The sequence below is a fragment of the Lepidochelys kempii genome, chromosome 6, assembly GCF_965140285.1.
Source record: "Lepidochelys kempii isolate rLepKem1 chromosome 6, rLepKem1.hap1, whole genome shotgun sequence".
Taxonomy (NCBI): Eukaryota; Metazoa; Chordata; order Testudines; family Cheloniidae; genus Lepidochelys; species Lepidochelys kempii.
Genome location: NC_136385.1, coordinates 2,442,209 through 2,464,863, shown reverse-complemented (window position 1 = coordinate 2,464,863; position 22,655 = coordinate 2,442,209). Strand labels below are relative to the sequence as shown.

General features: G+C 59.5%; 3 protein-coding genes across 4 annotated transcripts; 2 read left to right on the top strand and 1 right to left on the bottom strand.

Annotated features, from left to right (window-relative positions):
- The first annotated feature begins 1,892 nt into the window (after positions 1-1,892).
- On the top strand, positions 1,893-6,600 carry LOC144930632 (cardiotrophin-2-like). Its single transcript, XM_078853100.1, has 3 exons — positions 1,893-2,165; positions 3,272-3,408; positions 4,723-6,600. The coding sequence occupies exons 1-3, from the start codon at positions 2,150-2,152 to the stop codon at positions 5,179-5,181; spliced, it is 612 nt and encodes a 203-aa protein (XP_078709226.1). The 5' UTR covers positions 1,893-2,149; the 3' UTR covers positions 5,182-6,600.
- A 142-nt stretch (positions 6,601-6,742) lies between these two features.
- Positions 6,743-11,097, bottom strand: CTF1 (cardiotrophin 1). 2 transcript variants are annotated; one of them, XM_078853101.1, is made up of 3 exons: positions 10,999-11,097; positions 8,359-8,495; positions 6,743-7,856 (listed from the first exon to the last, which is right to left on the bottom strand). In XM_078853101.1, exons 1-3 carry the CDS (start codon positions 11,012-11,014, stop codon positions 7,401-7,403), a joined length of 609 nt encoding a protein of 202 aa, XP_078709227.1. In that variant the 5' UTR covers positions 11,015-11,097; the 3' UTR covers positions 6,743-7,400. The 2 variants fall into 2 exon arrangements, with proteins under 2 accessions (XP_078709227.1, XP_078709228.1); XM_078853102.1 differs by having other exon boundaries at positions 8,437-8,495.
- A 3,464-nt stretch (positions 11,098-14,561) lies between these two features.
- BCL7C (BAF chromatin remodeling complex subunit BCL7C) lies at positions 14,562-21,553 on the top strand. Its single transcript, XM_078853099.1, has 6 exons — positions 14,562-14,851; positions 15,713-15,791; positions 15,935-16,043; positions 19,847-20,008; positions 20,314-20,399; positions 21,015-21,553. The coding sequence occupies exons 1-6, from the start codon at positions 14,760-14,762 to the stop codon at positions 21,159-21,161; spliced, it is 675 nt and encodes a 224-aa protein (XP_078709225.1). The 5' UTR covers positions 14,562-14,759; the 3' UTR covers positions 21,162-21,553.
- Positions 21,554-22,655: the final 1,102 nt, after the last annotated feature.

Here is a 22,655-nt window from a genome sequence, read left to right as displayed (position 1 = left end):
GCATGGGAATGTCCTCACTCTGACTGGAAATCATCCACCAGTCAGAGGAAACCACCATGCCTGGGGTGGTGAAGGATTTACCCCTCTGAGCCTTCACAGGCATATATGTGCCTCATTTCCTCTCCTCACCATGAGCAAAAAAATCGTGGGTCATATCGACCCCAGTAAGGTCGGGGGGCTACCAGGCCAGAGGTCTGCGTTTGTGAGAAGAATAGAACTGGTGCTGGAAATAAACTATCTCACATATAAAGGTGACTCTTGGGTTTCTTATTTGTTCTGCTGGGGCCTCTCAATCCTGACCCACAGCTCTCTCCACTCTAACCTACTAGGCCAGGGTGGGCAAACTTTTTTGGCCAGAGGGACACATCGGGGTGGGGAAGTTGCATGCAGGGCCTTGAATGTAGGGTTGGGGCAGAGGGCTGGGGTGTGGGAGGGGGGTATGGTGTGCAGGAAGGGGCTCAGGGCAAGGGGTTGGGGCAGAGAAGGGGTGTGGGGTGTACAAGGGACTTGGGGAAGGGGGGTTGGGGTGCAGGAGGGGGTGCAGAGTGCGGGAGGGGGCTCAGGGCAGGGGTTGGGGGTGCCCGGTGGCACTTACCTGGAGCGGCTCCGGGGTGGCATCAGTCAGCACCAAACCCCTGGGGTAGAGGGGGCAGAGGGCTCCGCACACTGCCCTCGCCTGTGGGTACCTCCCCTGAAGCTCCCATTGGCCATGGTTCCCTGTTCCCAGCCAATAGGAGCTGCGGGGGGTGGGGGCTGTGTGCCTGCAGGCGAGGGCAGTGCACAGAGCCCTCTCCCCCCCCCCGTCCCCCCAGAAGCCACAGGGACGTGTTGCCAACCGCTTCTGGGAGCGGTGCAGGGCCCACGGGACCACAGGGGTGACAATCCCACGGGCCGGATCCAAAGCCCTGACGGGCCAGATCCAGCCCGTGGGCCATAGTTTGCCAACCCCTGTACTAGGCCCTACTCCACTCCCAAAGCCAGGAATAGAACCCAGGAGTCCTGGCTCCCAGCCCCCCCTGCTCTAACCCACTAGACCCCATGTCCCTCCCAGAGCCTGGGCTAAAACCCAGGAGTCCTGGCTCCCACCCCCTCTCCTCTGCTGGATTCTTTCCTGCCCCCCAGGTTGCTTTGTGGCTGGAAACCCAATCTGGCGAGGACGTGCAGAGATGCCAGTTGCCGTTGGCTGGCACAGCCTGGGCACCTATTATACCTGTCACAATGGGACCCCTCCCTGTGCCCCCCCCAGCTCTCACCGCTTCTCATCCCACATTTCTGCCTTGAGGAAAGGGTCCTGGCCGCCGGTGCCCCCTTGTGGGGTGGGTCGAGCCCTCCACTTGCATCTGCCCTGGGGGCACCGTGCCCAAGGCTGGCCGAGGGAGCTGTGGGTCCTGGGGCAATCTGGGGGAGGGGCATCTAGGAATGGGAGGAGGGGTGGAATGAAGAAGGGGGATTGTTGGAGTGGGGCTGGGGATGCAAAGCCAGAGGACCGGGGGAAGGGACAGAGAAGGGGGAAGAATCTGCAGGGTTAGCTCCCCCTCCCCCGTCCCACCCCATGTGGCTTTGGGACTTTCAGGGTGGGGTGTGTCTATCCCCCAGACACAGTCTCACTTTCCCATTCCTTCCTTCCTTCCCTCGCACGAAACAGAGCCATTTCGCAATCCCAACCCACACACCTGCAATTTCTCCCCTCCCACCCCCACGACTCCCTGCCCCATGCCGCACCCTGCCCCATTCCCCTCTCCCTTCCTGGAAACAGAGTCCAGGAAAGCCAGGTGCCTTCCCCGCTCCCACCCTGCTCTTGGCAGGAGACGTGTGCCCTCGTGGGGGGGGTGGGACAGGGCCCGGCCTGCCTATAAAGCAGCCACATCCCCTAGGGCTCAGGTAGCAGACGAGACCTGGCCCCAGAGCAGCCCCTGGGAAGCTCCCAGCACAGACAGAGAATTCAGTGGGGCAGGTGCTGGGATCAACCACTAGGTGGCAAGAAGCGGCGGTGCTGGGACTGGCCACTAAGGGGCGACAGGAGACAGTGCCGGGATTAGCCACTAGGGGGCAAGAAGAGGCAGTGCCAGGATCAGCCACTAGGAGGCAAAGGAAATAATTTGGGGGGCCACACCCCTGTTGGCACCCTCTGGATGCCAGGGCTCCAGATATGCCTTCCACTCTAGGTAAGTGCCCCTGCACCAGGCCCCTGGGGCAGATTTAACTGAGCTTCGAGCCCCCCTGCTCTAACCAGCTACACCCCACTCCTTTTCCAAAGCTGGGGATGGAACCCAGGAGTCCTGGCTCCTAGCTCCCCCTGCTCTAACCCACTAGACCCCACTCCCTTTCCAGAGCCAGGGATGGAACCCAGGAGTCCTGGCTCCTAGCTCCCCCTGCTCTACCCCACTAGACCCCACTCCCTTTCCAGAGCCAGGGATGGAACCCAGGAGTCCTGGCTCCCAGCCTGCCCCGCTCTAACCCACTAGATCCCATTCCCCTCCCAGAGGGTAATATACAATGCACAATCTCCAATCCGGACAGGTGTGGAAATCCGGTTCTGGATTTGGTTCCTCCCCGTCAATCTGCCCATTGACAGCTGCAGGGGCCCAGCTGGGGGAGTCACAGGAAAATCCCGGAGTGGAGTTTGGCTCAGCACTGGATTGGGGACCCAGAATGCAGACTAAATAGCAGAGTGGCCAGATAGGGGTTCCATCAGGGGGCAGCAGGCTGGTATAGCCCAGAGCTAGGGGCAGGTGGAAGAGGCTTCTGGGGGAGGGGCCTCTCATAGTCCAGGGCAGAGGGACGGTGGAGGTGGTGGGATCCCAGCAGAGGAAGAAGTGGCTGCCATAGCCAAGAGCAGAGGGATGGTGGGGGTGGTGGGATCCCAGCCGAGGAAGAAGCGGCTGCCATGACCCAGAGCAGAGGGATGGTGGGGGTGGTGGGATCCCAGCCGAGGAAGAAGTGGCTGCCATGACCCAGAGCAGAGGGATGGTGGGGGTGGTGGGATCCCAGCCGAGGAAGAAGTGGCTGCCATGACCCAGAGCAGAGGGATGGTGGGGGTGGTGGGATCCCATCAGAGGAAGAAGTGACTGCCATAGCCAAGAGCAGAGGGATGGTGGGAGAAGTGGGATCCCAGCAGAGGACGAAGTGGCCGCCATAACTCAGAGCAGAGGGATGGTGGGGGTGGTGGGATCCCAGCAGAAGCATGTCTCAGGCTGAGGGAGGGTGCTGTGACAGGCCAGGCCAATGGCTGACTCCCCTACTAAGCCTCTCCTCCATGCTACTCTTGCAGCCCAGAATCTGCTTGTGTCCCTGGTCCTGGTCCAGCTGGCCCGTCCTGACCGCACTTCCAGTGCTACTACCATCTCTCAGACCTACAACCTGGCCCGACTGCTGCAGGCCAACACCACGAAGCTGCTCAACATCTATGTGAGTGCTGGGCCCCCAGGGGAGGGGGCTCGGAGGCCTCTAGGGCCATTCATGGGTAAGGCTGCGTGTCTGTCGTGGAAGTCATGGAGTCCATGGAGTGCAGGAGCAGTTTGGGGGTGGGAGGGGGCTCAGGGTTGGGGGAGGGGGCTGGGGTGCAGGGCGGTGCTTATCTTGAGAGGGGGGGCTCCTTGGCTCCCACCGGCATGTCCCAGCAGCTCCTAGGAGGAGGGGCCAGGGGGCTCCACGCACTGCCCGCATTGGCAAGCACCGCCCCGCAGCTCCCATTGGCTGCCATTCCTGGCCAATAGGAGCTGCGGAACCGGCGCCTGTGACTGTAGCAACGCACAGAGCCCCCGGCCCTTCCACCGAGGAGCCGGGGAAGGGAGGCGGTCAGAGCCGGGGAAGGGAGCCTGCCAGCCCCGCCAACCCTCCTTCCCCCAGCACCAGCACCAGTGGGGGTCTTGGGCCACCCCTGCCCAGCACCCATGGCCCCCGGCCCTAGTTTTAGTTCGGGGTATATAGTAAAAGTCCTGGACAGGTCTCGGGCTGTGAATTTTTGTTTACTGCCTGTGACCTGTCCATGACTTTTACTAAAAAATACCCGTGACTAAAACGCAGCCTAATTCATGGGTCCGGAGGTCTGGGTTCGACTCTCTCTAGCCAGCACCCCTGGAGGGGGATAGGCCCCCTGTCCCACTCCCCGCCCCCTGAGCCAGCCAGTTCCCTGCCCGGGGACGACACATATGCTTGATTTAATCCAGTCTCTTGGTGAATCCTCCAGTGGCCTTGACCTTCTGGCGAGAGCCTTCACCCCCTGACAACGCGGGGGGTGGGAGAGGTCATGTTTTGGCCGCCCCACCTGGGGCCCCTTGGCACCAACCCCAAGCTGGAAGACGCCAGCTCAGGAAGTCACGCCCAGCTGAGCACCCAGCCAGCACGCTCTCTGTAGCCTGGATTCCAGCCAGCAATTCCAGCGCTGGGGTGGTGGTGCCAGGTGGTGATGGGGTAAGGTCCGCGCCTCCCCCCTCCCAGTCCCATGGGAATCCCCACCAGAGGACCCAGCTCTCTCCCCCTCCCATTCTACCCTCTGCATGTCTATGCAGTCCCCGTTCCCAGGATGGGGAATTGGGGGGTGTCGAGGGAGGAGGTGGGGTCTCTGTGGGGCGGGAATGGGGAGATTTGAATCAATCTTGGGGTGGAGCTGGGGGAGGGGGACAGGAACTGAGGGTAGGATAGGAGTCGTGGCAGGTAAGCTACTGGGGGAGGGCAGCACATGCCCTGACCCCCCCTTTCTCTGTGTCTCCCCCGCAACAGCTGAACGCCCAGGGCTCCCCATTCAGTGACCCCGGTTTCAGCGCCCTGGGGCTACGGTGGGCAGGGGTGCCGGTGGCCTCCTTCCCGTTCCTGGCCTGGCGCACCATGGGCGACGCGGAGCGGCTGGCACAGAACTACGGGGCGTACGCCACCTTTGACGCCTTCCTCCAGCTGGTGTGGGATGACCAAGATGAGCTGTGCCCCGACTGCTCTGAGCTGCTGGCCATGCTGGGCACTGCCCGGGCCCGGACACGAGGTCTCCTGGCCAACCTGACCTCCATTATGGCTGCCATGGGCATCCCGGTGACCCTGGCCACAGACCCTTTGACCTCAGAGGCAGCCGGGGTGGGGGCATTTGAGAAGAAGTGCCGGGGCTACGTGGTATGCCGGGAGTTCCATGGCTGGGTCGACCGGACTGTGCGTGACTTCACCCTGCTCAAGGCCAAGTACCCGGCCTAGGAGGTGCCGCCACGCCAGGCACTGTCTGTGAGCATAGAGACCAGACCATACATTTCCTGTTGGCCTAGAGGATGCTTCCTGTTGGCTGGGCCAATGCACTTTCTGTTGACTTATAGACTGGGCCATGCACTTCCCATTGGCTGGGCCATGGATTGCCTGTGATCCTATAGACTGGGCCATGCACTTGCTGTTGGCCTAGTGGATAGCCAATGCACTTCCTGTTGGTCTATGGATTGGGTCATGAATTTCCTGTTGGCCTAGAGGATGGCCAATACACTTCCTGTTGGCCTATGGACTGGATCATGCATTTCCTGTTGGCCTAGAGGATGGCCAATACACTTCCTGTTGGCCTATGGACTGGGTCATGCACTTCCTGTTGGTGTAGAAGATGGTCAATACACTTCTTGTTGGCTTGACTATGCCCTTCCTGTTGGCCTCTGAGGTCCATGGCTTCAAGTCCTAGGCCACAAAATCCATTACGTGTGTGTAAAGAATATTAATGGATCACCTGATGATTCCCTGTTCTGTTCATTCCCTCTGGGGCACCTGGCGTTGGCCACTGTTGGAAGACAGGACACTGGGCTAGATGGACCTTTGGGCTGACCCAGTCTGGCCGCTCTTATGTTCGAATATATATTTTAAAATCCCATTGTATTTATGCCCAAAAGAAACATTTATCTGGATTATTTATATTATTTAACAGACACATGAACGTTGACTTGAATTTCGGGCTTCTAATACTTTGGACACCTCTTGAGTCCTGGTCAAGACAAAATTACCGTCGGTTTACTGAAGGGAACCAAGAGAAATGTTCAAGGAGCACTTTATAAAGTGATGTGAGGTACCGAGGTGGGAATCCAAGCCAGTGCTAATATGCAGCTGCCTCTGTGGTGGGGCAGCTGGGGAACAGCTGCTCAGGAATGCTCCATAAGGATGTTGCAAGCCCTAAAATCTGATGCCTTAGAAATCATGGTCAAGTCTTGCTACCTGTGGAATTTCCTTGAACACTGTATTAATTTATTGACTTTTGTGGATGTCGCTACTTGATTGTTACAATAAGCCTAGATGCTTCTACTGTCCAACACTTGTCTCTCTACAAGTTGTGTATCTGCTCAGGGCTGTTATTCCAGTGGTGGGTGCGTAGCAGCCCAGATAGAAAGAAGGTTGTCTACCTTAAAAACATGGGCTACTTCTGTCTGAGCTCAGGGGAACCTCCATTAGCAGTATGGGGAATATGAAACATAGTGGAGCAATTTTGATTCTAGCCGGTAGAGGGCCGTAGTCTTTCTCACACGCATACACAGAGAGATGCAAACACAGGGGGCACTGCTGGAATTCCTGTAAACTCTCCCATGTCTCTCTGCAATCGCGGCACGGGAATGTCGGTAAAGCTGGTTTCTTCGACACTCAATAAAAGCTCTGGTTTTTCTGAGATAACACGCTTGTGTTGGGATCTCTCCCCAGCTCTGGGAGGGGAGTGGGGGCTGGTGGGTTAGAGCAGGGGGGGCTGGGAGCCAGGACACACTCGTGTCCCCAAAAGCAAACTTCCCACACTGTGAGCTTCTACTAAAAATACTTTATTAATAATAATTACACTGTGTTTTCTGATAAGAACATACCACAGTATGAACTACAGTTTTTTGGGGGGGAAGGAGAGGTGGGGGGGGTGTCAAAGGCCGCCCCATCACCTCCACATATATGGGCGGGGGTCCCCCACTATTGTGGGGGGGCAGAGGGGACTCCTCCTAACCCCTCTGCATAAACCAGGGGGGAAATGTCTGTATTGACAGGGAGGAAGGAGTTGGGGCCGATTCCCCACCCCCCCCCCAGAGTTCAGCGGGGCAGGGCCCCTTCGGGGAAGTGTGTATACCAGGGCAGGAGTTGGGGGAAGGGAGACCCCCCCGCAGCGGTTTGCAGTGAGGGGTGGGGAGGAGAGGCTGTGAGAGTCGGAGGTTGGAGCAGTAAGGGCAGAGGGTTGGGGGGGGCAGATGGGGGAGCAGGAGGTTTCTTGGGGGAATGGTTGGGGTATGGGTACTTGGGGGCAGATGCAAGGGGGGTTTGTGTGGGGGCAGGGATTATCTGAGGGGTAGATGGGGGGCAGGACCTGGGGGGTGACAGGGGCAGGGGATATCTGGGGGGCAGGAGCCAGGGGTTCCCAGGGGAGACAGGTGGGGAGGGGGGCAAGGGTAGCTGGGGGGCAGAGGGGAGGATGGGGACACTCACAGCGGGTACTTGGTGTGGAGAAGCCCCAGCGCCTCGTGGCTCCGCCTGGCCCAGTCCCGATGCAGCCGGCACACGTGGTACCCACTCAGCTTAGCCAGGAAGGCGCTGGTGGCAGGGCTGCCCAGGCTGGGGGAAGGAGGCGGGGGGCCTGGCACCCCCAAGGCGCCCATGATCCCCTCCAAGTTCCCAGCCAGCCCCCGGCACTGACGGGCCGCGGCCTCCAGCTGCCGGTGCAGCTCCGAAGCCAAAGGGTTGAGGTCGGCCTGCTGCCGCCGCACGGAACCCAGGAGTCCGGGCAGGGTGGCATAAGCCACGGCTAGGTGCCAGAGCCGCTTCTCATCGCTCAGTGCCAGCCAGGCCTCGGGGGGGACAGAGGGCGAGGGCAGCCCGGGGACTGCCATGGCAGGGGGTTGGAAATCTGGACTGCTGAATGGCTCTCCTTGGTGACGCACCTGGAACAGAGAGACACTGAGTCAGGACTCCTGGGTTCTATCCCCAGCTCTGTAAGGGGAGTGGGGTCTAGAGGTTAGAGCAGTTGGGACTGGGACCCACAGCTCCTGGGTTTAGCAGTGGCTCTGGGAGAGGACTGGGGCCCCAGGAAGCTGTCTGAAGCATTTGAGCTGTAGGAGCAGCAGTGAAATCTGTGACAAATTTAATACTTGGATTGCCATCATTAGGTTCAAGAGTTAACCGCTCTTTGGGCTGCACAGGGCAGCTTCCCCCACTCACAGCCATCGTGCCAGACTGTCCACAGACTCAGGCGGATGTCATGGTTTCACTCAGGAGCCAAAAAGGGCGCCTCACTAGCAGGGGACAGAAGGAGATGGTCTCCCCTGGGATTGAAGCCCGGGAATAGAAGAAAACCTTGCAGGCCACTGTGTAACGGGGACACGCACACAGAGGACTCTGACCCCTCCAGCAGGGGGCAGTGCTACCCCCCTCCCCAATGCTCACATATTCTGCCAGCAGCTGTTCAGAGCGGTGCTTCAGAAGCACCGTCAGGCTGTGGGTTTGCTTGATCTTGGTGGCTACCTCTTGCTGGGAGAGGGACGAGGGCGAGGAGGCGGAAGACAGCGGGTTGGCGCGATCCACTGGAGAGAGGGAGTGAACCAAGGGTTAATTCCGCTCACGCCCCGAGCCACAAGCCTTTGGCGCGCGCTCCTGGGCTCAGAAGCCACCTCGAGAGAAAATTCATCTTGGGAAATTCCGCCTGCTTGGAAAAATACTTCTGAGATGCGGCCACCTCTGGGGTGGGGCAGCTGGGGACCAGCCCCACGCAACGGTTCCTTCCATCTGCCTGCAGCACAGTGCCTCCTAGCGCCACACGGGGACACTGGGTCCTGCACTGACTGTCCGGGCGGGGGGGATACCCCCTACTGAGCCTCCTGCCCCATAGCACAGCTACCCCAGCACTGCTCGGGGGCATTCGGGCCAGCTCTGACTGTCCAGGGAGAACACCCCCTGCTGACCCATTCCCCCGCCAGGTGTCAGATGCACCCCACCCCATATTGTCCTCAATATTTTACCTCCCAGGCAAGCATCAGAGATCCCATTGTCCTGAGCCAACGCACCAGAACGAGCAGCAGCTCCCTTGGAGGGGAGGAAAAGTCACAACAGAGCTGTGGATAGAACCCAGGAGTCCTGGCTCCCCGCCCCCGCTGCTCTAACCCACTAGACCCCACTCCCCTCCCAGAGATCTGGATACAACCCAGGAGTCCTAGCTCCCAGCCCCCGCTGCTCTAGCCCACTAGACCCTACTCCCCTCCCAGAGATCTGGGTAGAACCCAGGAATCCTGGCTCCCAGCCCCCACTGCTCTAACCCACTAGACCCCACTCCTGTCCCAGAGCTGGGATAGAACCCAGGAGTCCTGGCTCCCAGCCCCCCCGCTCTAACCCACAAGACCCCACTCCCTTCCCAGAGATCTGGATACAACCCAGGAGTCCTAGCTCCCAGCCCCCGCTGCTCTAACCCACTAAACCCTACTTCCCTCCCAGAGCTGGGGAGAGAACCCAGGAGTCCTGGCTCCCAGCCACCCTGCTCTAACCCACTAGACCCCACTCCCCTCCCAGAGCCCCCCTGTCTAACCCCCCCCCCTTTCATTGATCTCAGAGCATGATGAGCTTGTGCCAGGCAGTGCCCATGCCCGCCCCCACTCTCAGGCAGCTGGTCACGTCCCAGCTGTCAGCCCCCGCCCGGCCAGGTTCCCAGCCCGACTAGCTACGGGGATGTCCCAACGGCCCGAGAACCTTGCCAGCCCCAGCCCTGCAGGAGGGTGACGCGGGCACCGCAGTGGGTATCTGCCCAGGCCGGAGGAGCTGGCCAAGGCAGAGAAGAGGACTCCTGTGGAAGCACCATCGCTTGGGACCCTTCTCCACCTTGGGTGACGCCAATCTCCTGGGGGGTGTTGCCACCACGTCATGAGTTCTATCCCCGGCTCTGCGAAGTCTAGTGGTCAGAGCAAGGGGGGCTGGGAGCCAGGACTCCTGGGTTCTGTCCTTGGCCCCGGGAGGGGAGTGGGGTCTAGTGGGAGGGGGTGGGGGCTGCATATCAGGACTCCTGGGTTCTCAGGAAGGGAATATGGCCTCCTGGTTAGAGCATATATAAGCAACACCCCCTGTGCCCTCCCCTCCAGGATGGAAGAAACAGAGCGGTCGAGTGGGTCTTCCACCAGCCACAGCTCTGCAGATGCCCCTCAGTCCTGACCCCCAGCCTTGGGTGGTCGCGTTGGTGGGTCTCAATGAGCACGTCATGGGCTTTGGGTTCGAGACTTGACCGCGCGCGTCACGCTCTGCCCCTACCCAGATTCCTCTGGCGCCCAAAGCTCCACCAGTCAATCATTAGCTAGGGTCCCCCACCCTTAGAGATGGAGCCCGGAGGAGCCGCCAACCAGGCAGGTGGCTGGGCGGACAGCAGAGTCCACGTTGCCCCGCAGAGACATCTCCAGGGCAGGAACTGGTGGGTGGACAGAAGTGGGTTAGCTTTGTGGAAGGGAAGATGAGGAGGACGGTAGAAGAAGACCTGGGGCTGGCGGCCAGAAGTATAGAGTGGTGGCAAGGATCTGGAGAAGTTTCTACAGGGGATGGGGTCCTCTTGGGGTTCCTCAGCTCTTGGCATGTACCCCAGCCCTGGTTGCCCCAAACTGTCTCCATCTCTCCCCAATTGTTAGCCACCCCCGAGCCCGGAGCCCTCCTCAGGGAAGCCAGGCCCTCACCAGCCCACACCCCGTCCCATCTAAACCCTTACTCCCACCCCCAATTCAGTACTTCCACCGTGCAAGCTGACCCAGGAATGTCCCGGGACCCAGGAATGTCCCCCAAATAAGGGGGGACTGAGTCATACACAGGTGGGGACAGAACCCAGGAGTCCTGGCTCCCACTGCTGTAGCCCACTAGACTCCACTCCCCTCCCCTAGCCAGGGAAAGAACCAGGATTCCTGCAGCTACCCCAGCTCTAACCCACTAGACTCCAAATCCCTCCCAGGGCCAAAGACAGAACCCAGGAGTCCTGGGTCCCAGCCCCCCCCTGCTCTGACCACTAGACCCCACTCCCCTCCCAGGGCCAAGGAAAGAACCCAGGAGTCCTGGCTCCCCTACCTGTCAGCACTTCCATGCTGTCCCAGCCGTGCGCACTTGTTGCTGTCCCGCAGAGGCCAGGCTGGGGGCGGGGGCCCTGGGTTTATATCCCCTCCCAGCCCCCCCTTTCCCCCCCCACCCCGCCCCCGCCCCCGCCCCGGACCCGCGTGGATGCCAGGAGGCTGAGCTCAGGGCTAGCCGGGCCTGGAGCAGCCCCAGCCCGGGCCGGGGGTGTGTGTGTGTGGGGGGGGGGGGGGGGTGAGCAGCCCCTGGAGGTGGGGGGGAACGGAGGGGGGGTTGCTCTTTGCTCCGCTCCCCCCGCCCGGGCCCCGTCCCTCCATGTGCGGGCGGGAGGGGGGAGAGTGGACAGCCTCCGGCATAAACACATTCCTGAGCCGGCTTAAAGGGGCCGCGGTGCGCCCGGGCCTGGGGGGGTGGGGGCCCGGGGGGCAGGCGCTGTGTGTCCCTCACTGCGCCCCTCTGGGCCTCCCCGCCACCCCCTTCTCTAGCTACCCCTCCCCCCTCTACCGTACCCCTCCCCTCCATCCACCCGCACCCCCTTCTCTAGCTACCCCCTCCGCCTCCCCACCCCCTCTATCGTACCCCTCCCCTCCATCCACCCCCACACGGCTCTCTATATTACCCCCTCCATCCACCCCCACCCCCTCTATCGTACCCCTCCCCCATCCACCCCCACCTCTCTCTATCGTACCCCTCCCCTCCATCCACCCCCACCCCCCTTCTCTAGCTACCCTCCCAGCCTCCCCTACCCCCTCTATCGTACCCCTCCCCTCCATCCCCCCACCCCCCTTCTCTAGCTACCCCTCCCACTCCCCACTCCCTCTATCATACCCCTCCCCTCCATCCTCCCCACCCCCCTTCTCTAGCTACCCCCTCCGCCTCCCCCACCCCCTCTATCGTACCCCTCCCCTCCATCCACCCCCACACGGCTCTCTATATTACCCCCTCCATCCACCCCCACCCCTCTATCGTACCCCTCCCCCATCCACCCCACCTCTCTCTATCGTACCCCTCCCCTCCATCCACCCCCACACGGCTCTCTATATTACCCCCTCCATCACCCCCACCCCCCTCTATCGTACCCTCCCCCATCCACCCCCACCTCTCTCTATCGTACCCCTCCCCTCCATCCACCCCCACCCCCCTTCTCTAGCTACCCTCCCACCCTCCCCTACCCCCCTCTATCGTACCCCTCCCCTCCATCCCCCCACCCCCCTTCTCTAGCTACCCTCCCACTCCCCCACTCCCTCTATCATACCCCTCCCCTCCATCCCCCCACCCCCCTTCTCTAGCTACCCCCTCCGCCTCCCCACCCCCTCTATCGTACCCCTCCCCTCCATCCACCCCCACACGGCTCTCTATATTACCCCCTCCATCCACCCCCACCCCCTCTATCGTACCCCTCCCCATCCACCCCCACCTCTCTCTATCGTACCCCTCCCCTCCATCCACCCCACCCCCCTTCTCTAGGCTACCCTCCAGCCTCCCCTACCCCCTCTATCGTACCCCTCCCTCCATCCCCCCACCCCCCTTCTCTAGCTACCCTCCCCCTCCCACTCCCCCCACTCCCTCTATCGTACCCCTCCCCTCCATCCCCCCCACCCCCCTTCTCTAGCTACCCCCTCCGCCTCCCCCACCCCCTCTATCATACCCCTCCCCTCCATCCACCCCCACACGGCTCTCTATATTACCCCCTCCATCCACCCCCACCCCTCTATCGTACCTCTCCCCCATCCATCCCCACCCCCTCTCTATCGTACCCTGCCCCTCCATCCACCCTCACCCCTCTCTATTTTACCCCTCCCCCTCCATCCACCCCACACACCGCTCTCTAGCTAACCTCCTCCCCCTCCACCCCCACCCCTTCTCTACCTTACCCCACCCCATCCATCCACCCCCACACACCACTCTCTAGCTAACCCCCGTCCAATAATCCCCCATCCAGCCAGCCCCATACACCCATACACCTTTGGGGGGAGTGGGGTCTAGTGGGTTAGAGCAGGGAGGCTGAAGCCAGGACTCCTGGGTTCTCTTCCCAGCTGCGCGAGGGGAGTGGGGTCTAGTGGTTCGAGGGGTGGGGGAGACTGGGAGCCAGGACTCCTGGGTTCTCTCCCCAGCTCTTTGTACATTTAACTCCTTTCTTCGTGTCCCTCACTCCTTATATGACCCAGACCTGTGTAACATCGCAGAGACCCCCCCCCTCCCTCCGCCAGCTATTGCAAGATGTTTCATGACTTTTCTACGTCTCTTTATTTGTGAAACGTGCAGGGACGAGGGGCAGAAAGACACAAGGGCCACCTAAGCTCCCGGCACACCCAACTCTGCCCGGGCCCCTCACTCCCGACCCGACCCCCCCTCCCCCGCTTCGGTCCCTAGCAGGTTGGAGATACCTTCCCCTGTGAGGCTGAGGTCATGGTGACACCCCCCCCCCACACACACACCTCCGGTGTGAGTCAGCGACGCACAATGACCTCAGTGTAGACATCCGAGCCCCTCCGTTGTAATCCCTTCCAAGCCGCTTCCAGGATTAACTGTGGGGGTGGGCGTGGGAAAGGGGTGGGGGACTGGGAGCCCGGACGCCTGGGTTCTCTCCCTGGCTCTGGGAGGGGAGTGGGGTCTAGTGGGTTAGAGGGAGGGGTGGGCTGGGAGCCGCCTGGGTTCTCTCCCTGGCTCTGGGAGGGGAGTGGGGTCTAGTGGGTTGGGGGGGGGGGGGGCTGGGAGCCGGGACGCCTGGGTTCTCTCCCTGGCTCTGGGTGGGGAGTGGGGTCTAGTAGGTTAGAGGGGGGGGGTGGGCTGGGAGCCGCCTGGGTTCTCTCCCTGGCTCTGGGAGGGGAGTGGGGTCTAGTGGGTTGGGGGGGGGGGGGCTGGGAGCCGGGACGCCTGGGTTCTCTCCCTGGCTCTGGGTGGGGAGTGGGGTCTAGTGGGTTAGAGCAGGGGGGGCTGGGAGCCGGGACACCTGGGTTCTCTCCCTAGGTCTGGGAGGGGAGTGGGGTCTGGTGGGTTACAGTGGGGGTGGGGGGCTGGGAGCCGGGACTCCTGGGTTCTCTCCCTGGCTCTGGGAGGGGAGTGGGGGTTGGGACCCAGAATGCTTGGGTTCTATGCTTCTCCTGGGGAGGGGAGTTGTATCGCGTGCCAGAGAACCCAGGCGTCCTGGCTCCCAGCCCCTCTGCTCTAACCCACTAGACCCCACTCCCCTCCCCTCCCCTCCCCGATAAGAGCTTGGGAGAGAACCCAGGAGTCCTGGCTCCGACCCGCCTCCCCTTCCGCCTTCCTCTGCCCCCCCCCTGCGGCAGGCCCCAGCTCGGCTCGCGGAAGCCGGAGAGTTTTGCTTCCGCTCCACCCTTTCGCAGCGAGCTGAGCCGAGCCGAGCCGAGCCAGACTGCGCTCCGGCCTGGCCACCGGGAGCGGGGCCGCCGGACAGACCCAGCCGTCCGGACAGGGGGAGCGGGAGGGGGGCTGCGGGGGCAGGGATCCATAGGGGGGGCAAAGTGGGGGCAGAGACAGGAAGGGGGGGCGATAGGAGCGGGGGGCGGGGGGGGGGTCTGTGGGGCCGCAGCGCTAGGTCCCAGCCAGGCAGCCAGCGGGGCAGGGGTGGGCGATCGCTGGTTACAGGGGTAGGCGTGTGGGGGGCTGGATGGACGGGTGGCCTGTTAGACAGACAGACTCCGAGTGAGCCTCCTCTCGGCTTCCCCCCCCCCCACGGTGTCGTTCCCCTCCGCTGCCCCCCTCTCTCCCCCCTCCCCGCCCCGGGCGCCGTCCCCATGTCAGGGCGCACGGTGCGGGCCGAGACCCGCAGCCGGGCCAAGGATGACATCAAGAAGGTGATGGCGGCCATCGAGAAAGTGCGCAGATGGTGAGTGGGCAACGGGGTGGGTGGGTGTGTGCCCCAGCTGCTCCACCCCAGACGTGGCTGCATCTCAGTGCCAGGTAAACCAGCGCCCCCTGCGGCGTTGATGGGCGGCCCTGCCCCAGTGCCCCCACCCCAGAAGTGAGTGCATCTCAGTGCCAGGTAAACCAGCGCCCCCTGCGGCGTTGATGGGCGGCCCTGCCCCAGTGCCCCACCCCAGAAGTGGGTGCATCTCAGTGCCAGGGCGAGCCAGCCCCATGGGCGACCCTTCCCCAGCTGCCTCGCCCCAGAAGGGGCTGCATCTCCATGCCGGGCGAGCCATCCCCGTGTATAAAGGAACTCTCTGTGACTAAATGCAGGATCAGGCTCTTAATGAGAACAATTAATTATTATTCCATGGTTTTATTAATTATTTTGTTGATCGTTCACCTCCTTTTTTCTATGGAAATTGCTCCTGAGACATGAGTGGCTGTCAAATTATTTACCCTGGCCTAGATGATATGTGTGACACGGATCAGGATAACAGCTTACTACTGCTGCTGTTTAAAGGAGTCTCTGCTTTAACTCAGGGGGTGGAAGAATGCAGTGTGAGGGTTTCATCTCTCATGACAGAGGGTGATAAGCTACCACTGCTCCTCGCTCAAGGCCTGGCCTCTTTAGCTCTGCATGGAGGACAGCAACTTCCCAACGCAACTAACGGCATCAGTCCTTTAGCACTGCCTAGTGGATAATAACCTACTACTTCTGCTAGTGAATGGCCTTACAATCAGGTCGATGGCGGGGTGGATCTCTGAAGATTTTGGGGGTGGGGGGATCTCTGGAGGGCTATAATCCACCCCATTGAACTCCTCATCTCCCGCCACCCAGGGAGAAGCGCTGGGTGACCGTGGGCGACACGTCTCTGAGGATCTACAAATGGGTGCCCATTGTGGACCCCCGGGATGAGGTGAGAGAGGGGCTGAGCGCCGGTCTGTCCCAACCCTGCCCCCCCGTCTGTCTGTCCCTCCCGTGCTCCCCCTCGCCCCTCCTTTCCAACACCCCCCATTTGGAGGCCATCTCTACCCCCCCGCTCTCTTCCCTTCCCTGCAGGAGAAGCGGCGACTGGCTAGCAGTGGGGAGCGGCACAAGGGCCGGGAGAGGAGGGGGCGCGTGCCCAGCCCCCGGGCCAACCCCGCCCTCCTCATGCTGGACCTGAATGGTACGTTGCTGGCTGGGGAGGGCCCGCCCGGGTCATCTAGTCCAACCCTTGGCGAGATGCAGGGTTTAGCTGTGTCTGAACCATTCCGGACAGGTGGCTCCAGCCTCCTCTTAAAACCCTCCAGCGAAGACGCTTCCACGACCCTCCCTCGGCAGGTCCGTGCCACGGTCCTCCTGTTCTTACCGTCAGGATGGGTTTCCTGAGATTTCATCTCAATCTGCTCTGCTGTAGTTTGAACCCGCGGCCTCTTCTCCTGCCCTCTTTGCCAACTTTTCTCCATCCTTTTCATGGCAGCCTTTCAAGTATTTGAGGATCGTCCTCATGGGTCCCGCTCCAGCTCCTCTTTTCCAAACGTTCCCAGGTCCTCCGGCCTTTGCTCAGGTGGCTTGCCTCCCATTCCTTTGATCATAGAATCAGAGAATATCAGGGTTGGAAGGCCCCCTCAAGGATTGAACTCACAACCCTGGGTTTAGCAGGCCAATGCTCAAACCACTGAGCTATCCCTCCCCCCCCCCCGAACTAACTTTCATACAATATCAGGGTTGGAAGGGACCTTGGGAAGTCACCTAGTCCAACCCCCTGCTCAAAGCAGGACCAATCCCCAGTTTTTGCCCCAGATCCCTAAATGGCCCCCTCAAGGATTTCACTCACCACAAGCCTGGGTTTAGCAAGCCAATGCTCAAACCACTGAGCTATCCATCCTCCCCCTGAGCTATCCATCCTCCCCAAATCATCTTTGTCACTTTGTCACGCCGCTGGACCCTTTCCAGTTTCTCCACATCCTGTCTGTACGCCGGTGCCCAAAATTGGACAGTCCTCCAGCTGAGGCCGAACCAGTACCATGCCTTCCCGTGACTGGCATGCTATGCTCCTGTTACGTTGCATTTGCTTTAGTTAGTTAGTTTTTAGTTTTTGCCACAGCAGCACGTTGCTGACTCTCATGCGGAGGTTGTGATCCACCACGACTCCCAGATCCTTCCCAGCAGGGCTGCTGCCAAGCCAGCTCCCTTCTCTTTGTGCATTTGGTGTTTCTTCCCTAGGTGTAGCACCCTACATTTGTCTTTAGAATCGTAGGGCTGGAAGGGACCTCGGGAGGTCATCTAGTCCAGTCCCCTGCACTCACGGCAGGACTGAGTATTATCTAGACCAGCCCTGACAGGGGTTTGTCTAACCTGCTCTTAAAAATCCCCAGTGATGGAGACTCCACAACCTCCCTAGGCGATTGAGTCCAGGGCTTAACCACCCTGACAGGTAGGAAGTTTTTCCTGATGTCCAACCTAAACCATCCTTGCTGCAATTTAAGCCCCTTGCTTCTTGTCCTAGCCTCAAAGGTTAAGAAGAACAATTTTTCTCCGTCCTCCGTGTAACAACCTTTTACATACTTGAAAACTGTTCTCACGTCCCCTCTCCGTCTTCTCTTCTCCAGACTAAACAAACCCAGTTCTTTCAATCTTCCCTCACAGCTCATGGGTTCTAGACCTTGAGTCGTTTTTGTTGCTCTTCTCCGGACTCTCTCCAATTTGTCCACATCCTTCCTGAAATGTGGTGCCCAGAACTGGACCTGATACTCCACTTGAGGCCTAATTAGAGCGGAAGAATTACTCCTCGTGTCTTGCTGCCAACACTCCTGCTGATACAGCCCAGAAGGATGTTTGCTTTTTTTTGCAACAGCGTGACACTGTTGACTCACACTTAGCTTGTGATCTGCTCTGACCCCCAGATCCCTGTCCACAGCACTCCTTCCTGGGCAGTCATTGCCCATTCTGTGTGTTGAATTTCATTCTGTCTGTGGCCCAGTTTTCCAATTTATCAAGATCCCGCTACGCTCCAAAGTGTTGGCAAGCCCCCTAGCGTTGTGTCATCTGCAAATTTTCTCTATTTTTACAGCCAGGTCATTAGTGAAGATGTTAAACAATGCCGGACCCAGAACGGATCTCTACAGAAACCCGACATCATTCCATTAATAGCTACTCAACCAATTATGTATCCACTTCATGGTATTTGTGTTGAGCGTGCATTTTCCCAGCTTACTTATCAGACTGTCACGTGGGACTGTGTCAAAAGCCTGGCTGAAATCCGGTTATATTATGCACACCGCATTCCCCCCATCCACCTAGGGTGGCCAGAGGACTGTCCCGATTTTTAGGTCTTTGTCCCGTGTCTCGACCGATGCACGGTTGGGACACCATTTGCCCCGATATTGCGGCTTTGGCCACTCCAGTGGGGTTTTTTTTGTTGGGTTTTTTTAGCTTTGGCAACTCCGACTGGTTTTTTGTTTTTGTATTTGCTTCCCACATGTGTCCCGATATTTTCTCCGTCACATCTGGTCACCCTATATCCACCAAACCCGTTACCCTGTCAAAGAAGGAAATCAAGCTGGTTTGGCAGGCTTGGTTCTTGGTCACGCCATGCTGGCTGCCGGTGATCACCCCGTTCATCCTCCCGGTATTCACAGATTGAAGGGTTTACACGTTTCTCCAGCAGCTTCCCAGGTATCGAACTCAGGCTGACTGGTCTCTCGATCCCCGGCTCCTCCGTTTTCAAGATGGGTGCTGCGCTAGCCTTTCCGGGACCTCTTCACTCATCCCTGAGTTTGCAAATATTATTGCCAGTAGCTCCGAGAGGTCTTCCGCTAATTCTCCTCGTCCCGATCTGCAGCCCTTCCCCGGTTTGGGCTGTGGTAACTTCGCGAGTTGCCCGGTCACGTGTCATTTTGTGTGTGAGGACTGCAGCAAAGTAGGCCTTGAGCAGCTTTGCCTTCCTATCGTCTTTCCTTGGCAGCTCGCCGTCTCCACTGAGCCGCGGATCCGCGCCGTCCTTGGTCTTTCTTTTTTGTCTGACGTATTTGAAGAACCTCTTCTTGTCTTTCGCATTCCTTGCCAGCTGGAACTCATTCTTTGCCTTGGCCTGCCTGATTTTGTCCCTACACGCTCCTGCGGTTCCTATGTAGACATCCTGCGTGACGTGCCCCTCCTGGCTGAATCCCTTTCGGGCTTTCGGTGGCTAAAATGCTCCTCGTGCAGCCACCTGGGCTCTTCTCTTTCCTCTGCATCGGAACAGCTTGATGTCGAGCCTTTCATATTAAATCTTTTAGGAACTGCCAGCCCCCCTTCGATTCCTTTTCTTCCTAATTGGTCTTTCCATGGGACACCTCCTGCTAGTTCTCGGAGTCGGTGGAAATCCGCCTTTCTGAAGTCCAGTGTCCTTGTTTTGCTGTTCTCAGGCCCGACTTTCCACAGGATCTTGAAATCTGTCGGATCCTGATCGCTTCCTCCCAAATTCCCGACCACCTTCACGTAGGCAACTCATTCATCCCTCTGGGTCCAAGCCAGCTCCAAACGGGGTGGATCCCCGAGTTGTTTCCTCAGCCGTCTGGATCAGAAAGCTGTCCCCTTCCCACGCGAAGAATTTGCAGGACGTTTTGCTGCCACCGTTTTCCAGCAGATATCAGGGGAGTTAAGATCCCCCGTTAATACCAGCTCAGGACTCTGACCCCCCAGACTGAGGAGATGACACCCAGGTGTCCGGAATGGGAGTGAACATTTGGGATGGCACCGTAAGAGTTCACCTCAAAGGGGCCATGGGGATCAAGAGGATGGGACCCAGGCATTTGGGAAGTCTGTGCTTCCAGCCCTGAGGAGATGACAGGATGGGACCCAGGCGTCTGGGATGGCAGTGGGCCCATCATGTCTGGAGTAAGGGGATGGGACCAGGCATCCGGGATGACAACGCCCCCAGACGAGTGAGCGATGGGACCTGGGCATCCGAGACGGCCCCCGCCTGTAACCCTCTCCCCTTTTCAGATGAGAACAGCAACCAGAGCTCATTGTCTGAGACCTCCCTGGCCAAGGGGGGAGACACCAGCTCCAGCCCCACCCCCGACCGCAGCCAGACGGCGACCCCCACCCCGCTGGGGGAACTGAAAGCAGAGGACTCGCAGCCCCCCATGCTGGGGCAGGAAGGGGGTAAGTACCATGGTGGGGGGGGGGGGGAAGAGGAGGGAGGCCATGTTCCCAGCCTCCAAAGGAGGGAGGGAGTGTGTGGAACCCAGGAGCCCGGGACCCCCAGCACTCCTCAGGCGTGACAGAATCCAGGATGGCATCACTTCAAGGCCCAAGGGAGTGAGGGGATGGGACCCAGGCAGCCGGATGGCCGTGCTTCCCGGAGGGCAACAACAGAGGGGCGCTCCGTAGGGTTACTGGGGGTGAGTTGGCACCAAGGACCTATAACCCCAGGGTACTCCCTTGTCTTCATTCCTATCTGGGTGCAGACTCTGGGGTGTTGCTACTTGAGGGGACGGATGAGCCCCCCATGCTGACCAAGGAGGACCCTGTTCCAGGCCTACTGGAGTCACAGGTGCAGGGGGAAATTGAGGGGTGAGGGGCATGGAGGTGGGTTGAGCGTAGACTGGGGAGCGCATGGTGGGGGAAAATGCATGGAGGAGTGGAATTGAAGGATGTATGGAGTGGAGGTGTTGGGTCAGGTGCATGGGGGTGAAGGGTACGTGGGGGTGGGTTGAGTGGGAGGTGGGTTGGGTGGAGGTTGGCCCGTTGGGTGGAGGTTGGGTTGGGTTGGGTGGAGGTTGGCCCATTGGCAATGGTTGGGTTAGGCAAAGGTTGGGTTGGGTTGGGACGAGTGGAGGTCGGGCCATTGGTGAAAGTTGGGTTGAGCTGGGTTGCGTCGAGGTTGAACCATTGGCAAAGGTTGGGTTAGATTGGGCTAGGTCGGTGGAGGTTGAGCCACTGGCACTGATTGGGTTGGGTGGAGGTTGGGTTGGGTTGGGTGGAGGTGGGGCCATTGGCCCGCAGGTCTCATGTTGGGGTGGGTGCTTACCCGTGGCACAGGAGAAAGTAGGGAGGTTGATGGGGATCTCTGGGTGGGATCGAGGCTGGCATACCAAGGTTGCTGGGGTGTCCATCCCCCAGGCTGCTCTCTCTCGATGTATAACACCCCTTCCTTGTTTCCCCAAAGGGCCAAGAGGATGCACCCCCCTTTGAGACGGCCCCAACCTTCCCGCAGCCAGTGCTGGAAGAAGAGGATGATGAGTCCATGGGGGCACCTCCCCTGAAGCGCATCTGCCCCGAGGAGCAGGAAGTGGGTGCCCCCCACTCCCCATAGACCTAGCCTCGTCCCTGCCTTCTTCCCGGCTGGAGAGCATGGGGGGCAGAGGGGGAGCGGGGCAGGAAGTGAATCATGCTTGCCAAATGCAAAAGGACCAAAGACACTTCGAAGAGGATGTTGAAGAGGGTGTTGGTGTTGGGTCAGGACTTCTGGGAGGGGAGTGGGAGCTGGTGGGTTAGAGCAGGGGCGGACGCGGGGCTGGGAGCCAGGACTCCTGGGTTCTATCCCTTGCTCTGAGAAGGGAGTGGGAGGAGATGGGACGTGGCTAGGGAAAGATGGGCAGCATCCCCTGATGCCAGACTTTGAGGAGGCCTGGGTGAATTTTACATTCTCTGTGTATATACGTATTTTTTTGGTCTGAACAATAGACTTTGCTATTAAACTGCTAATGTGGCTCTGTGCCAGTCATTTAACAGCAACCCCCACGCAGCCTCAGCCCTCTTGAACCAGGTGAACGTCTCCTCTGCACCCCAGCACTGAGATGCAACCACCTCTGGGGTGGGACAGCTGGGAAACAGCCACACAGCGATGGAGCAGGGGGATGACTCCCCCGCTGCGCTGCTTAAAAACACAGCTTTGGTGTCCCCATCTAGGTCTGTTCCTTTTGGGGTGATGGGCCAGAGGATGGGGCTGTATCTGGACTATAACGGAGGCCTCCTACAATTCCATGAACAGGGCCTACCTCTGCCCTCATACTACCAAGGTTCGAGGGAAGGCTGTACCCCAGTCTGGGACTCCTGGGTTCTATCCTCAGCTCTGGAAGGAAAGTGAAGTCGTGTGGGTCAGAGCAGGGGCGGGGTTGGGAGTCAGGACTCCTGGGTTCTATTCATAGGTTCCAAAGCCAGAAGGAACCATCTCGATCATCCAGCCTGACTTCCTGGGTAACGGGCCGGAGAACGTCCCCCCAAATCATTCCCAGCACGGAGCGTTTTGAACAACTTCCACTTCTGGTTTTAAAATGGTAAGGGATGGAGAATCCACTGCCACCCCTTGGTAAAGCGTTCCCGCGGTTAATTACCTTCACTGGTCAAAACTTTTCCCGTATGCTGAATTTGTCGAGTGTCAACTTCCAGCCATCGGAGTGTGTTTAGATCTTTGTCTGCTAGATTGATGAGCCCGTTATCAAACCTTTGTTTCCCATGTAGGTATTTTTAGACTGGGATCAAGTCACCTCTGGACTTTCTCTTTGTTAAGCTAAATAGATGGAGCTCCCTGAGTCTGTCACTGTAAGATGTGTTTTCTAATCCTTTAATCATTCTCGAGACTCTTCTCTGACCCCTCTCCAATCGATCAACATCCTTGAATGGCACCAGAACTGGACAGAGGATTCCAGCTGCGCTCGCACCAGGGCCAGATCCAGAAGTAAAATAACCTCCCTGCTCCTGGAGGGTCCCTGGCTTGTGCACCCCACAGGCTCACCGGGAGCTCATGTCCAGCTGATGACCCACCATGACCCCCAAATCTCTTTCAGGGTTGCTGCTTCCCAGGAGA

What these genes read in the sequence shown, in the direction of transcription:
- BCL7C (XM_078853099.1), top strand. Translation starts at nt 14,760, where the DNA reads ATGTCAGGGCGCACGGTGCGGGCCGAGACCCGCAGCCGGGCCAAGGAT. An exon ending in CATGCTGGGGCAGGAAGGGG is followed by an intron (nt 20,009 to 20,313) that starts GTAAGTACCATG and finishes ATCTGGGTGCAG; the next exon opens with ACTCTGGGGTGTTGCTACTT. An exon ending in CAGGCCTACTGGAGTCACAG is followed by an intron (nt 20,400 to 21,014) that starts GTGCAGGGGGAA and finishes GTTTCCCCAAAG; the next exon opens with GGCCAAGAGGATGCACCCCC.
- LOC144930632 (XM_078853100.1), top strand. An exon ending in CGAAGCTGCTCAACATCTAT is followed by an intron (nt 3,409 to 4,722) that starts GTGAGTGCTGGG and finishes CCCCCGCAACAG; the next exon opens with CTGAACGCCCAGGGCTCCCC.
- CTF1 (XM_078853101.1), bottom strand. An exon ending in AACAGCTGCTGGCAGAATAT is followed by an intron (nt 7,857 to 8,358) that starts GTGAGCATTGGG and finishes TCTCTGTTCCAG; the next exon opens with GTGCGTCACCAAGGAGAGCC.